Genomic DNA, 16,761 nt, shown 5'->3' on the forward strand with positions numbered 1-16,761 from the left:
ATCCAATTTCTCCAGATCCGAGGGTATGGGAACCTTGGCAAGACCAGCTCAGAGTGCACAGATGTCCTTCTTCCCACTGCGGAAGTGCTTAGAGGCTGTCGTAGCCTCTGCTGGTTCTGGGAGGTGGGGGACCAAGGCCTTTGCTGGCCAGGGCAGTGCTGTTTTTTGGGTACAGTATCGGGAGCAGGACTCCATGCACGGGTGTTCAAGGTCAGCCAACGGCTGTGGGTGATGTCTAGGTTCAGGCCTGGGGAGCTCAGGATTATCTTCATCCCCACTCCATTGAGCCGAACCCACTCCTGATCCCAGGGTTGAGCCTCATCTGCCCACCCTGGTCTCGCTCAAGGCCTGGGACGGGTCACCTCCCAGTCAGGACACTGAGCCAGGAGTGAGGTGTGTGGTCCCTTCCCCTTTTTAGGCCTCTTGTTTTCCCACATGAATAATGAAAATGTTGGATAAGACCAATGGTTTTCAAAACTTTCTTAAGGAACCCTTGTCAAGTGAAATCTTATGTGGAGCCCAGTATATAATATAAATTAAAATAAAGCTGCTGTGAATAAGGTGGAGGGTGTGGGCCCAGATCTTTGTCCACATGGCTTCCTTTCATCCATAGACCGCCAGGTGGCCACCGAATTCTCAGGAGACTTCTAGGGCTCTAACAAATGCACTTTGAAGGCCACTAGGCGAGAAGGTCATTACAGGTCCTCCAGCTCTGATATCTTGGGAGTGTAACTTCCTGAAGCCACCGTAGTCTAGCCCTCACGGGTCTAGGCCCAATCCTCTCCTGAGTCCCAAAGGGAAGGTGGTGTGGGATGGGCCACTAGCTAGCTGGTGACACTGCCACACAGTCCCCAGGGAAAGCTGTTTCCTGAGGCAGCAGAAAGGTGCTATGTCCCCCAAAGTCACAGCTGCCACCTGGGGAGGCCTGGGGCCTGTGGTCTGGCCTACACCCCATTTTACCTCCTCCTCCTCCTCCTCCAGAGGCAAGGAGGGCTAAGAGGCAGATGTCAGGGGTTAGGGTCAGACTCCCCTTCCTATGCTGCAGCCTGTCCCTCACCCGAAACTACACCGCTTGGCAATTAGTCACGCAGGCCAGCTCCAGAGTGCTGCCTGGCTCGGATGAAGACACCCATCCTCTGAGAGTTCACTGGTTCTAGATTCTGTTGTCTGTTCCAGGTGCCTCCTCTGTCGGGTCTTCCCAGAAGTCCTATCTCTTCCTCCACTTATTCATCTCCACTTCCTACCCCCCCACCCCCCCATCCAGGGCCTTCTCTCTTCTAGTCACCAAGACAAGAACTCCTTCCCATCCGAGTATCCACCTGCAAACTAATCCTCGAATCAGTAAATTAATGCTCCAGGCGCTGAGAATAAAACCTCAGGGAGGCCTTTGGCTGCTCTGAGCAAGGCCTGGGAACCGTTTCTCTTGCCGAATCAAAGGCTGCTGGACCAAAATAACCACGGGGGATGGGGCTGGGTATTCCGTCCCCACCAGGTAAAGACAGGCTGGAGCTGCTGTTTTCCATGTCCTTTGGGGATTCCGGTTTAAATGTCGCTTAGGGGCCAGACTCCCCAGCCATGCAACCAAGTGAGGTTCTTGTTATTGCCCTCAGGGGGGGGGTCCCGTTCCCATCTGCTGGGCAGGAAGGATGTCTGTCTCCTTGAACCCCAGACGCTGAGCCGGCCGCCTCCCATTGTTCTGGCCTGTGGTCAGCCCCCCTTCTCAGGCCGACCACACAACCTGACCAAGCAATTCTCTGGGAACACTTTGGGTTGGAAAAAATCACTTTATTAAAGGGCCTCTGTCACAAGCCCCCCATCTCTGGACCTGTCAGATAGGCTTTCAGTAGAAGTTTCTGGTTGTCTTTCCTTCCAGTTTCTCTGTCCATGGCTTCCTGAGATTTGGCACTCTCAGCGGCATCTGGGGAAGGGCCAGTGACCTTGGGGTGCTGGCCCAATGCAGGGAGGGCTGGCAGCTGGCAGAGCGCCAGGGAGTGGCCAGCCCCACAGCCCACAAGGAGTCCCAGTGACGACTGCAGAGATGGCACAGGCTTCGGGGCCCAGATGTTGGCTTCGGAGCCGTCCCCGCACATGCCGTGCTCGTTCCAGCCCCAAGAGTAGCACGTCCCTCCTGTGGAAAAGAAGAGACTGCTGTAGAAGTGGCTTTGAGAACAGGGCTCAAACAATCAACCTGGGGACACGGGTAATATCCTAAACCCTGGTTTCCACGTGACAAGACCAAAGCTCAACCGTACTTGGTGGCTTGCCCGCCACCCTTGCTTCCACCCTGCCCTCCAGAGCCTTCCCAGTGCTTCTCACTCCTGCCACCCCACAGCTGTCCCTGTCCCAAACCTGGCCTTCCTCCTTCCTTCACCGTAACCTCCTCCCTCCCCCCCACCCCATAATCCAAGACCTGCCGACTCTTCCTCCAGAGAAATAGCTCAAATCCTTCCATCTCTCCATCTCTACTGCCTTCCCCTTATCCCGGCACCATTCTCCCGCGTGCTGGGCCGTGCCGACAGCCAAGGGACTAACTGGGCAGCTCACCATCTGCCCCAATCTTCAAAGAGCGTCTAGATGATCTCTGACGACTGCAAATCTAATCACATCACTCCCCTGCTTAAAAGACTTCTGTGACTTCCAATGCCCTTAAAGGCCTTTCTTTGGCCTGTGAGGCCCTGAGTGACCTGGCTCCTGACCACCTTGCTGCCCTCCCCTTACTCTCCCCCCACCTCACTACATTCCAAAACCCCTGCCTTCTTTCCATTCCTTACATATGCCTTGTGGAGCCTTCTTTCTCTTGAGGTCCTCTTTTTAATGGGCTCCAGACCTCCTCATCTTTTAAATTCAAGTTAAATGTCGTTCTGAGGCCAGATTCCCTGGCCACTCGATCTAACTTAGATTCTTGATATTGCCCTTGGACTTCACCCCCACGGGGGCCCTCGCACTTTGTGGTGGATAGATGACTTGTGTAGTCATGTGTGTACTGTCCCCTCCTCACTAGCCGATGTGCTCTACAAGGAGGGAAGGACCACGTACGTTTCATTCACTGCCGTATCTCTAGCCTGTTACACAGCTGGTGCTCAATAAGGGCTCGTTGATGAGATAAAAGATTGAATGAACACAGTCATACAGCCAGAGTCTCTAGACCAGCATGATGCCCCCACACATCACAGCATCTCTTCCTAGGTTTAGACCCTTTCCTAGGGCCTAAACTCACTCGTGTTTTTTGTAGTCATTAAAAATTTTTTGCCCCCAATTTATAAAAATAACACATCTTCCTGACAAAAAAAAAAAAAATGAAAAATACGGATGAGTGTAAAGAAAAAAGCAGACTTTGATCTTGGCACTACTATGAATATTTTAGATAATCTCTTTTAAACCTTTAATTTGTGAAGTTTGTAAATATTTGTGTATATTTTGTTCTGCTTTTGTCCCTTACTAACACAAATATTTTTCCACAGAACTGCAAAGGATTCAAAAAGAAAATTAAAAATAATTTGTTTGAAATTTTGAAATAGTTCAATATGCAGAAAGATACAAGAAATAACTTAGCAGAAAGAAACATACTCCATCCAGATTTAGAACATTCGTCAACATATCTGCTTCAACGCTTCCCTTAAAAAAAAGAAAATATACCAGTAAGATAACAGTTTAAGCCCTGCTTCCCGTTCTTGCCCTCCAGCCATTTCTCCTCCCAGGAAGGAGCCACTATTTTGAAGTTGGTGTTTGCTACTGCTTTTATACTTTCTACACATATGTCATTAAATGCCATGTAACATTTTTAGTCTGTTTTAAAGATTTATATAAATAGTGTTGAAATATCTATCTTTATAACACGTGCCCTTTACACTCAGTATTCTTTTTGGAAATTTATCCGAGCTGACACAGATCAAGTTCGTTTATTTTAACTGTGCTCAGTATCCCCATATGTATAAATCTTATTTGACTTATCCATTCCCCTTCTGATGGACAGTTCTTTGATGATGATAATTGTTGCTATCTTCTTACACAATATATAATGTACAATATCATGTACTTCAGAGTAATATTGCCGCTATTGTAAACAGCGCTGCCATGAACACCCCTGAGCACGTCTCCCTGTACGGAGAGGCGTCTGCGCAGGGCCGGTCCCCAGACGTGAGTGGAGTGGAGCCACACGTTTAGATTTAGATATGGCTAATAGCTGCCACAATGGCTGCAGTTACTTCCCGTCCCATCAGCGATGGATATGAATGTTTCCCTCTATCTTTACCTTCGCACTCTTGCTATTCTGACAAGTACAATGAACGAATCTGCATTTCCCCGACTACTAGTGAGAGGGAGCATCACTTCATTTATAGCCCTGAGTCGCCTCCTCTTATGAATTGCCTCTGTACATTCTTGCCTGTTTTTCTCTTTGGCTGTTTGTCTTTTTTTTTTTTTTTAATCGATTTGTGAGTTTTCTTGATGTATTATTTTCTACTTTTTTGCTATTCTATGCATTGTGTCTTCTCCCACACGTCCATGGCATGTCTCTTCACTTTGCTTACGATATCTTTTATTAAACAAATTTCTTTAAAATGACTGTCTGATTGTCCATTATGGAGATTCAACAATTTCCTTAACCTGTATCCTATTAACAGATATGCAGGTTGTTTTGAGTTTTTCATTATTTTGAATAACTTGAATAATATTCCTGTGAGTATCTTTGCACACATATCTTTTTCTACCTAATTGCTTCCCTCAAATTAGATTCTTTTTTTTTTTTTTTTTTAATTTTTTTTTTTTTCAACGTTTTTTATTTATTTTTGGGACAGAGAGAGACAGAGCATGAACGGGGGAGGGGCAGAGAGAGAGGGAGACACAGAATCGGAAACAGGCTCCAGGCTCCGAGCCATCAGCCCAGAGCCTGACGCGGGGCTCGAACTCACAGACCGCGAGATCGTGACCTGGCTGAAGTCGGACGCTTTACCGACTGCGCCACCCAGGCGCCCCTCAAATTAGATTCTTAAAATGGGAATTCCTGGTCAACTGGTATCGACATTTTTGAGATTCCTGAGTACTGTTTTTAATGCTTCCACAATATTTTTCAGAAAGGCCACCTGAATACAACTATGGCAATCTGTGGAAGTTTCCGTTTTACTCCAGCATTGCCAGTATTTAGTGCTCATTATAATGTTTAAAAAATCTTTTCTAATTTGAAGACACAAAAAGATTTCTCATTGTTTGTATTTGTACATTATTGCCATCAAAACTGAAAAATAAGGGGCGACTCTGTGGCTCAGTCGGTTAAGCGTCCAACTTCAGCTCAGGTCATGATCTCATGGTTCATGGGTTTGAGCCCCACGCCAGGCTCTGTGCTTACAGCTCCAAGCCTAGAGCGTCCTTGAGATTCTGTGTCTCAGTCTCTCTCTGCCCCTCCCCTGCTTGCACTCTCTCTCTCTCAAAAATAAATAAACATTAAAAAATTTTTTAAAAACCTGAAAAATAATTCTTACGTTACTCAGATATTTGTATTTCCTCTTTTGTGTATTGTCTGCTTCATATCTTTTTCCTGTTTAGTATACAAGGGTTTAAGTGCTCAGATCCAAGAGCCAGATGGCTTGGGTTCAAATCCTAGCTCTTCTATTTATTAGCTGAGTGACCTTGGGCAAGTTACTTAGTGTCTCTGTGCCTCAGTTCCTTCATCTGTTAAATGGGGATAATAGTACCTTTATCATAAAGTTGTTTATAAGCGTTAAATGAGTAAGTAGGTGTAAAATACTTAGAATGGAAGTTGCCACATAGTATTATGTAAATATTTGTTATTGTTAAGAGCCTTCTTAAGAGCCTTCTTGTTATGTTAAGAGCCTTCTTGTTTTAAAGATTTTTATTTTTAGAATATTCTTTCTCTGCCATATCTAGCACAAATATTTTTTTCTTAGTTTGACTTAAAACTTTGTCTTGGGTCTTTTGATATAAAACATAAGCTTTATGGTTCTTTGTAGTAAACTTCATTGATCTCTTACAATTTCTTCTACTGCTTCTAAGAACTGAAAGCCCATCCCTATCTGGATCAGAATGTATTCTTTTTGATTTTTCAACGATCTTATTTACTTTTCTATCTTTACATTTCACCCTTTCTCCACTGAAAATCTGTTTCCCAGACCACTCTTCCACAGGGGGAGGCTGGCTGGCCAGGGATTACCCTTCCTTTCCCTTTTCCTTTTCCCTGGTAGGAAGGCAATCACTGGCCAAAAGTTTGGGTTTGGGGAAACACAGATGTCTCCCTGTTTGGCCCACGAGCGAGGAAATGCACACAGAGAAGATAAGCCCCGGGCCGCAGCTCCTATGGTTACGCAGGAGTTTCGGCCAAGTTGACGTGAGGCACAAAGTGGGAGAGTGGAAGAGGCTTGGTACCTTTGGGCCCTGCTCGGCACCTGGCGTGGGCTTCGCGCCCGGGCCTGGTGAGTGGCACCAGCTGACGGTCAGCAGGAATGGGGGTGGGAGGAAGGCAGAGCTGACCTACCACCAGGAGGCGGCACAACGGGCAGCTGGCAGGTCCCTCTCCTCCTGCCAAAGGAAACACGCTCTGAGGGGCCGGGGTAGCCAGAGGCCTTGAGCCAGGGCTTTCATGCCCACTGGGTCGAGAAGTCTGGCAAAGGGCCAGAAATTTCTTCCCCCAATACTTCCAAAGAAGCCTACTCGAAGTCAGGTGCTTTATATTCTTTATCTCATTTAATTCCAACAACCCTGTGAGGCAGCCATGTTTCGTAGATTATTCTCGTTTCGTAGAGGATGAGGCGAGGCACTAGAAACCAGGAAGTGTGGCTCCAGAATCTGCACTAACTTTGCATATTACATACCAGGGCTTGCCAAATTTATTCTAAAAAGGCAGATAGTAAATATTTTAGGTTTGAGAGCCTCATTTGGTTTCTGTTGCATATTCTTCTTTATTATAACCCTTTAAAAACCATTCGTAGCTTGCAAGGCCATACGAAACAGGCCATAGCTCAGACCCGGCCTGCGGGTCACACTTTGCCAGCCCTTGGCATACATATACAATGTCCACTATTTACTGTGGACTGTGCTCCGCTGTCCCGGGTCCCACGCTACCAAATGGCTGCGCGATAATGGTACTTCTGTCCCCATCTACGTCATAAGGTCGCTAGGAGGAGGACTGCATAAGTGGACATGCCCCAGCACAGTGCCCGACACACGGTGACGGCCCACACCCACGTATGACGCAGACCACAGGAAGGGGAGGAAAAGGCTTTAAGAAAGGCCGTGCCAGTGTCAAATGGCACGGAGGAGAGGACGGGCACCAGCAGATGGGAAGGCCTGGGTGGAACGACACGAAGTTTGGGGTTTCTGAACATTTTAAACAAACTTCCTATGTAAAAAACAAGAACAAAAACAAAAACCAGGCTGCTGAACTTCGAAAGTGAAAGATGAACTGTGCCTTGGGGCGCCTGGGTGGCTCAGTCGGTTAAGTGTCTGACTTCGGTTCAGGTCATGATCTCACGGTTTGGGAGTTCGAGCCCCATGTTGGGCCCTGTGCTGACAGCTCGGAGCCTGGAGCTTGCTTCAGATTCTGTGTCTCCCTCTCTCTCTGCCCCTCCGCCACTCATACTCTGTCTCTCAAAAATAAATAAACGTTAAAAAAAAAAACAAAACTAAAAAAAAAAAAAAAAAAAAGAAAGAAAGATGAGCTGTGCCCTGAACAGAAGGGACTCTCAGCAAGACCTTTAAGTACTGAAGCCCCTCCAGCATTTGAGAATCGGTTTCATATGCCCCCCCAACCAGCCTCATTTAGGGTCTTTTTAGGGACACAGTGAAGGTGGGAAGGCCCTCTGGATTCAGCAAGCTACTACTACGCAAGCCCTTCTCATGCAGAAGTGAGAGGAAGGAGAATGGCCTATGGTAGGCCTCTCCCTAAGCTAACTTGAATGTGGAACACCCAATTTTCAAAATAGGTAGGTTATAGGATCATTCCTGGCTTTACAGAGGGCTCTCTGCAGTGTGCCGGGCACTTACCAGGTCCTTGAGGAACTGAAACCCACCTGATTGATCCAGACCTGGTTTACTGGCCCTGAGGTACATGGCTGGGCCTTGGGTGGAGAGCCCATAGTTACTGGGATTCCCTAGCCTCTTAAGACTTCAGGCCCCCTGATCATGGGGCTCAATGGAGTTGGCCTCATCCAGGCCGTGACAAGTGATGGGCTTGCAGCCCACCACACTTGCGTCAGCCTAAGAGCCCTGCAGGCAGCGGAACCCAGGGACTGGCAGGGTCCTGGCACAGGCTAGACACAATACTCAAATCTGTTCAGGCCTCGTGGCACCTGCCTGAGCTTCTTGGCAACCTGGGTCCTTAGAGGGCCTTATGGTGCTGGGATTACAGCCCAATGCTAGGGAGGGGGACACATTTCTGCTGGAGGGCCTTGCCTAAGAGGGGCAAACACCCGAGCATGTGTGATAGAGCTAGTGTGGTAGAGCTTCATTCTGAACCACGGAATGAAGACTACATTTCCCAACCTCTCTTGCAGCTGGGTGTGTGAACGAGCTGTAAGCCAAAATGTTCTGTAATAGCTATGGTGCCTTGCCTTCAAAGACAGATGGCATGTACCCGTTGCCCCTTCGTCTATCTTCTCACTGGGAATGTGGATGTGATGGCTGGAGCTCTAGCTGCCATCTTAAACCATGAGAAAGAAGGCTATCACCTAGGGATATTACTTCCCAATTGCATACTAATGTCACTTAATCCCCACAGCAACCTCCATTTATGACTCCGGTGTTATGATCTCCATTTTACAGATGACGCAACTAGGCTCAAAGGGTGAAAAAACTTGTTGATGGTCACACAGCCATGCTGAGCCAGGACTAGAATCCCTGACTCCCAAGTCTCAGGCTCATTCACGAGTGCCAAACTGTGTGAAAATGTAGTAACATCACCGAATGGTTAGTGTATGCCAGGCCCTGTGATGAACACTTAGTTCGCTGAATCTCCACAACAAGCCTGCAAGGTAAAATCTAACATTATCCCCGTTTTCCAGAGAGATGGCGTGAACCGTGCAAGGTAAGAAGCAGAACTGGATTCTAGCCTGGGCATTGGGACTCCAGGGCCTCTTCTGTTAATATACTATCCTCTCTAGCAAAAACCCTGCTTCCCAGGTAATTAGGAAAAGGTACAGAGTAGCAGCCCACCTGTGTGGGGGACAAGGTCAGTGGTGGAAGGCAGGAGCCATAGCTGGTGAGAGAAGCACTCTGCAGGAAGCACGGACCTCACTGAGCCCTTGTGAGCATTGGGGCCCAGGCCCAGGGAAGCTGCATAAGGCCCTGCCCCTCCTGCATCTAGTGGGCTGGGGAAGGGAGGAAGAATGTGGGCGAAAAGTCAGGCAACTAATGGTTCCCCTTGTCTCCTGTCAAAGGCCTCACAAAGACCGAGAGCATCAGGAGGGGCTGGTCTTCTGCAATACCAGGCAGAGAGAGAAGGACGGGTGAGGTCTGAGTAGCCTCACAGAGACGGCTCTGGATTCAGGAAGCTGGTAAATGTCATTGTGGCCGCAGCTGGCCCTGGAGCTGGGTAAATTTGGGAAAAACTTCTGAGTGTCCAGCCACCAAACTCACGTGGATCCCACCCCTTTGGCAATAATTGCCAGGGTGATCCCTAGGGTCCTGCTGTGAGCAAGGAATGGCGAGGGAAGAACCCAGAATTAAGGCCTCCTATGGTGTTTTGGGTCTAGTTCAGGTCCTCACGCTCTCTTGCCTGGACAGTTACAACAGCTACTCTATCCTTTACGCAGAGGCAGCTGGCCTGGGTGGGGGACTCAGGCTGAAGCACAGCACAAGGACTAGGTCCTCCTGTGGACAACCTCCTGTCTCCTGCCACCAAGGTGACCAAGACCAGGACTCTCAGCTGGCTCTCCAAGCCCTCTGTCCCTCTTGGCTGCATCATCCCTCTTTCCCAGTGCTCTGTGCCAGCCCCGCAGGCTTGGCCGCAGGCAACAGCCCCGGCCGTTGGCACGGGCCCTCTTACGGTGGGCAGAGTCTGGGCTGAGACAAATCAAGAGTCCCTCCCCGAATTCACCCAGGCCTTTCAACAGTCATGATTTGCTCAGGCAAGTCCATTTATGTGGAAGCTCTTCTTCCTGGCCCTGTGCTGGACACAAGACCTAGATGAGGAAAATTCAGTTTCTGCCCCGGGGCTCCCGGTCCACTGGGGAAGACGACCAAGAGAAGGATGATTATGGGGACCAATGGCATGTGTGCACAAGGAGCCACACACAACAGTGTTCACTGCAAAAGACTGGGGGAAGCCCCCAAATACTCATCTATAGAGAAGTGTTTAAAGAAAGGATAGTGGCTCAGTTGGTTGAGCGGCCGACTTCGGCTCAGGTCATGATCTCGTGGTCTGTGAGTTCGAGCCCCGCGTCGGGCTCTGTGCTGACAGCTCAGAGCCTGCAGCCTGTTTCGGATTCTGTGTCTCCCTCTCTCTGACCCTCCTCCGTTCATGCTCTGTCTCTCTCTGTCTCAAAAATAAATAAACATTAAAAAAAAAAATTAAAAAAAAAAAAGAAAGGATGGCTCGACCCTACTACCCAGCTACTAAAAACAATGAGATAGCTTTCTATGGCCTGACATCAAGATATCTAAGACATTCTAGAGAGGAAATCAGTTGCAGAACAACACAGAGTATGATTCAATTTATGTAGATCCCCTATATATCTCTATAGGTACAGATCTTGAAGAATACATCCCCAGCTGTGAACAATCTCTGAGCAACAGAGGGAGAAATGGAGGGGAAAGGTGGCCAAGATTTTGTCATTTGTTCAAATACTTTAAGAAGTAGTAACAAAGGATGATGATTTAAAAAAGAAAACACAAAACTATAGCTTACTTGACAATAATATATTTTAAAAAATAACAGTATTCCTAAGGGACAGAGGTAGCATAAAGGAGAGGACGGTATGTTCTGTTGGGGAAAGGAGATGGGTGTCACCGAAAGTTTCAGAGGTTCATTCTTAGCTGGGTTTTGAAGGATGAGTAGGAGTTAACCAATTTTTTTTAAGGTTTATTTAACTTTTTTTTTTTTAGCATTTATTCATTTTTGAGAGAGAGAGAGAGAGAGAGAGAGAGAAGGCAGCAGAGGGGCAGAGAGAGAGGTTGACACAGAGCTTGAACTCATGGACCTGAGTTGAAGTTGGATGCTTAACCGACTGAGCCACCCAGGCGCTCCAGGAGTTCACCAGTCTTAAATAGAGGGTATCCATTGAAATCTGCCCACTCTGGGCTGCTTTCATTGATCCCAGTGTCATCCTTTTGCTGCAGAAGTGAATGGTGGCTGAGCGTAGGGCTGGGTCCCACTGCGCTGTGGGAAGGCTATTAATTTCACTTTGTCTGAGCTCCTAGTACCCAGAATCCTCTAAGCATACATACCACACCCCTCCTGGTTCTACAGGTATTTATATTTGCACTTGTCTCACCAGTCTGTGAGCTGGGATTGGAGTTGGGTGCTGAGAACAGGGCACACTCATCAAGTAGTCCTTAGGCACATGGGACAGGCACTCAGATTATGTATGCATCTAGTCTTTCTGAGCCCCCTGTTCTGTCTAGAGAGTAGCAAGAAGGGGAACACCCCTAATGCTGAAATTGGGTGCCATCAACCTTAGTTGTATGCCTGGTTGCTTGCCTTTATTCCCTCGTCTGTGGCCAGAACTGCCCGCTGGCCATAGGCCTCAAGAACAGAGAGCTGCAAGTCTCTGTCCCCAGTCACACTGCCCAGAAAAGCAATTCCTACAGAGAATGGCCATGAGAATGGCTGGGAGGACAATGGCCTCACAGGGCCAGGCTGAGGGAAGAGGCATTGACAGTGCAGGACCCTTTCAATAACCAGTCTATCCATCACTCTCCAGGGCCCATGACGCCCTCAGGCAGGAGCTGAGGCAGCAGGAAAGAGCCGTTCCAGGATCAGAAAGTGGAGCTGTTCACCCACAGAATCCCTCTAGGGAAGTTTTGGGATTGTGGCCCAAATTGCCTCAGGGAAGGCTGTAAGTGGAAGCAGGCTGGCCTAGGGGCCCTTCCAGACCAGGATCCATGGAAGTGCTGAGAATGCATTGAGAAGGGGAGATGGGGTGAAGGCTGAAAGCAAGGAGAAGGAGGGCTGGGTGTCTACATGGAAGAAAAGATGAGGGCCTCTGGAAGAAGGAATTAGGAAGGTAACATTCAAAACATAGCCAGAACCAGCCACTTCTCACCAGCCCCATCACCTTATACTAGAACTCTGAGGGCTTCCTACTGGTTCCTCTGCTGCCTCTATTGCCTCTCGTCATCTGTCCTCCACACAGAGCCTGCGTGATCCCATTAAAACCCAAGTCAGACGTGGCACTGCTCTGCTCAGAATGCTCCAGTGGCTTCTCCTCTTACTCAGATAAACAACAGCTTCCTCTCCGACCTCAAGTCCCATGTGTTCCACCCTACTGACATCAGAACAGCTACACTGACTTCTTGTTCCTCAAACAGTAATCACCTCAGGGCCTTTGCACTTGCTATTCCTGCTGTCTGGAATGCTCTTGCCCTGATATCCACAGGTTCATTCCCTCATGTTGTGCATGTATTTGTTCAAATGCCACCTTATCTATCTGAAAGGCCTTCCCTGACGACTCTGTATGAAATAGCGGTCTACAACCCTCCCCATCTCTGTCTCCTCATCTGCTTTATTTATTTATTTTTTGCTGTTTATCTATCAGCTCTTCAAAAGAAGGGACTCAGTTTTGTATGCTGCCATATCCCAGCACCTAAACAGTGCTCAGCACCTATTAGTACTCAAATACCTGTTGTGGGAATGAACAAACAAATGAATAAATGAATGAGCCAACGAACGAATGAACTGAATGAATAAATGGCCAGTGAGATAACAGAGCTGCCTCGTTCTCTCCTGAAGGGGCAAAAGAGAACCTGAGGATGTGGGGAGGAGATGCCATGGGTAGGCCGACTGCAGCTCACTATCAGGAAGAAGGCTGGGATGGCTAGGAGGCTGCCCAGAAGAGCAGCAGGTGGTCTTCTGCTGGAGGTTCCGAGCCCCCAGTTGGCACGGGCCCTCTTACGGTGGGCAGAGTCTGGGGTGAGACAAATCAAAAGTCCCTCTGGCCATGGAGAGCTTGTGTGGCGGTGTGGGTGGGTGTAGATGTGTATGAGAGGGAGGAAGGTGAGGCCGAAAGCAGGCCCCAGGCCTTCAGGCTGGCTCCCTCCGACAAGACAGACGAATGGCCTTGGTTCAGATGATAAACAGAAACGTACTGAGTTTCTGGGTTTACCCTCATCAGTCTTATTCTGAGGCTGCAATGTTGGGGCTGCTTTAGAACCTCTTTTAAAACCCCGTATCTCAAAAAGTTGTCCAGTTCTTTGTCAGTCTCTGTCCCGTTGCGTAAGAGGAAACTGAGGCCCAGAGCGGGGCAGTATTGTGCTGAGGTCCTCACCTACACACCTTCCCACTGTTCTCCGCCTCTCCCTTTGCATCACTTCGGGCACTGCATGTGATGGTTGGAGCAGCTCAGTGAGGAAGGTATTTGGATCAACACTGCATGGAAGAGAACATGAGAGTCTGGAAGAGGTTCAGAAACAGCTCAGCTGGGAGAGGCAGAGGCCAGCCTTCTGCCCCCACTTCCCCCCACCCCGGAGCAGGAGGTGCCGGGGCTGCCGTGGCCACATTTTCCCAGTCACCTGCGCAGAGAGCGTGCCGTGGCACGTGGCATGTTGGCTCCACTGGGTGACTATTCTTAGATCTAGGGAGCTAGGAATGATGGATTTAGAACTTACGAGGTGGAAACGTGTTGGCCTGTTTTATAAACAACTGAAATCCTCCCCCCAGACTGTCTTTCTGAGTGCTGTGTTCTCTGTGGAACTGCTGGCTTTCTGGGCTTCCTGGCTGCACTGAGAGAGGGAAGAGAAAAGGCAACTAACCCTCTCGAGGGCCTACTATGGCCACGGATGGTGCCAGGGCTTTTGCATGATTCCATCCCGTTGAACAGAGCAGCCCTGGCAAGACGGTATTGGGATCACACTCTGTGATCACAGAGAGGTCCTGAAATGAGTAGGCCTGGTGTGCAGCCCGGTCCTGACAGCAGGGGTCTGGACCTGGTGGGTGGAGTGTTAAGGGCACAGGGTGGCAGCTCTGGAGTTCAATTCCTGGTAAGCGTTTCAAGTACTACGATTTCTTCACTGGAGGTGACAAGCTGCTGGCCTGTCCTCACAGCCAGCCAGGGACCCTCCTCTCAATAGGTTCCACGTTGCCATCATCCCTTTTTAAGTGTGTTCCCAGAGCTGGCCACAGCTCTCTAGAGACAATACACCCCTCTGGACGTATACCTTGTCCTGGAGGCGGCCTCTATCAGTTTAGCCGAGGCCACAGGAGCTGTGTTGGAGTCCCGGTCTGCGGACTCCTAAACCGTGCATGAGAAGCTATGCTGCATCCCCTGGCCTGGGCTGTGTGCTTCTGTTCTGGACCTGGCCAGAACTTTCAAGTTGTCTCCATTATTGTCTTACTGAATGGACACAGAAATCCCCGAGGGGCACTAGAGGAGGGGCAGGGGCACAGATGCAGCTCTGGGACGAGGGGCAGTGGGACTGCTGCCATTCCTGGGTCCTGGTCACCAACAGAGCCTCTCTACGCTGTTCTCCTCCCTGTGCCTGTCTGGGAATCACCAGTGTGCGTGAGAAGAGGCTGGGCGTTAGCACAACAGTGGGGGTAGGGGTGAGAGGGTCTGGGGCAGAAGAATCTATAGGCAGATCAGAAGATTAGGGCTCTAGAGAGGAGCCACGACTGGATGACACAAACCTGAGAAGGAATTCTCCCTTGCTTTCCAATCACTTACTAATGAACGTCTGCTCTGTGTTTGGTGCTGTACCCAATTCAGGTCGATGTATTTGGTACACGGCAACTAGGCCCCCACACAGTACGAGTGCTAGGTCAGGGACACATGCCAACTCTTCAGAAGGATCAAACCCCTTTGGGAATAGAGCCTGTCTCTTACTTATCTTCTCTTTTTCAGATAGCAAATTTTTATTGAACTCCATGACAGCCAAAAAAGAAAGAAAGAAAATACAATAGTACAAAAGAGGAAAAAACTAAGGGATTAATCCTTTAAATTTACGTTAATGTATTTTTTTTTTCCTTTTAAGAAAACTTTAATTTTTTTAGAGCAGTTTCAGGTTACAGAAAAACTGAGCATGAAGTACAGAAAATTCCCGGTCTCCATACACTCACTGCTTCCCCACTATCGATAGCCCGCACCCGAGTGGTACATTTGTTACAATCGATGAACCCACCTTGACACATCATTGGGGCCCAAAGTCCCACAGTTTACATTAGGGGTCACTCTTGGTGTTGCTGTACATTCTATGGGCTCTGACAAATATACGATGATATGTATGCACCATTATAGCATCAGACAGAACAGTTCCACTGCCCTAGGTCCTCTGTGCTCCACCTATCTATTTATGGTTTTATCCAGCAGAGTGAATGCATGAGCTACTCCTCCCATAAGAGTGCCCGTAAGGTTCACGCACGGCTCTAGCAGGAGGAATACAGAAGTGAACAGGACACAGGCCCGTGTCCTCCAGGGGCGTACATTCTACTGAGGCAACAACAAGCAAGCAGACACAAATCCACAGGATGCATCTAGTGATAAAGAGCTATAAAGAAAGAAAATGGAATAATATGATTGAAAGGACAGGTGGTCAGGAAGTCCTCTCCAATAAGGTGGCCTCTGAGCCACCCTCAGGGTGAGAAGGAGCCAGGTCTACAAGCACCTGGAGGAAGAGCTTTCCAGGCAGAGGCAATGATAAATATAAAATCCCAGAGCGGGAAGTTCTGCCCGTTCTATGTGTGTGGGGCCGAGAGAGCTGGGGAGAGGCAGGCCTTGAGAGGGAAGGGAAGCCTGGTGAGGAGTCAGGAGTTTATCCTGAGGATGCTGAGAAGCCACTGGAGAGTTTTAAGCAGGGAGTGAGAAGATCTGACTTACGTTTGAAAAGGCTGCTCTGTGAAGGGGGAAACACAGGGAGACTTTCAGGAGGCTCCTGCCTGGCAGAGGACCTGGCGTGAGGGGGCAGGATGGAGTGGGCTGGGAGCAGGGGAATGGGCAGAAATGGACGGATTTATTCTACTCTGATAGTAGGGTGTTTGGACCTGTTGGCGGATTGACACAGGGAGCGAGTGACGGGGATTCGTTGAGTGATGGCAGCCGGTAGTGCCATTTATGAGGTGGAGGAGCCTGGGGGAGGGCTGGGCTTAGGGAGCAAATGGAGTTCTGTTGTGGACATTTTAAGGTGGAAGTGCCTACTAGACATGAATGGATGGATGGATGGATGGATGGATGGATGGATGAATACGCCCCCAAAGACAGGCTTCTGGTGAGCCTACAGGATTATGAACCTGAGAACTGGGAAACTGAGGATGACAACCGCAGGAGCCACCAGGTGAACAGTGGGCAGCTCCAGAGGTAATGTTGTGCTCATGACTCGATGGGGCCTGACTTGGTGCCTTCGAAATGCTGAATTCTAGCTTCTGCTTTTCTTTTTTTCTTGAAGGAAGTGCATGACTGGGATGATGCATACTCCACAGGCCTTTGTGAATGTCCCTACTTCATAAAAAAATGTGTAACATTTGGAAGCAAAATTGCCCTTTTGGATAATTACAACCGATCGGCCCAAGGTCTCCCACCGGTCCTGTGGGAAGCAGCACCCTCCCCTCAGCCTGGGAGTGGCCTGCTGGGCTGGGACACACCAGCCATCGCTACTCGCCTGGGG

The 16,761-nt window shown here is 49.0% G+C and overlaps 1 protein-coding gene across 1 annotated transcript in view; it reads right to left on the reverse strand.

Moving 5' to 3' along the window:
* Positions 1-1,764: 1,764 nt before the first annotated feature.
* SERGEF (secretion regulating guanine nucleotide exchange factor) overlaps positions 1,765-16,761 on the reverse strand; it is a 235,063-nt gene continuing 220,066 nt past the window's right edge. Inside the window, 2 exon segments of the mRNA XM_042904399.1 lie at positions 1,765-1,880; positions 1,883-2,128. Of these exon segments, the coding sequence (XP_042760333.1) occupies positions 1,789-1,880; positions 1,883-2,128 (338 nt within the window). The 3' untranslated portion in view covers positions 1,765-1,788.

The sequence above is a fragment of the Panthera leo genome, chromosome D1 (genome assembly GCF_018350215.1).
Source record: "Panthera leo isolate Ple1 chromosome D1, P.leo_Ple1_pat1.1, whole genome shotgun sequence".
Classification (NCBI taxonomy): domain Eukaryota; kingdom Metazoa; phylum Chordata; class Mammalia; order Carnivora; family Felidae; genus Panthera; species Panthera leo.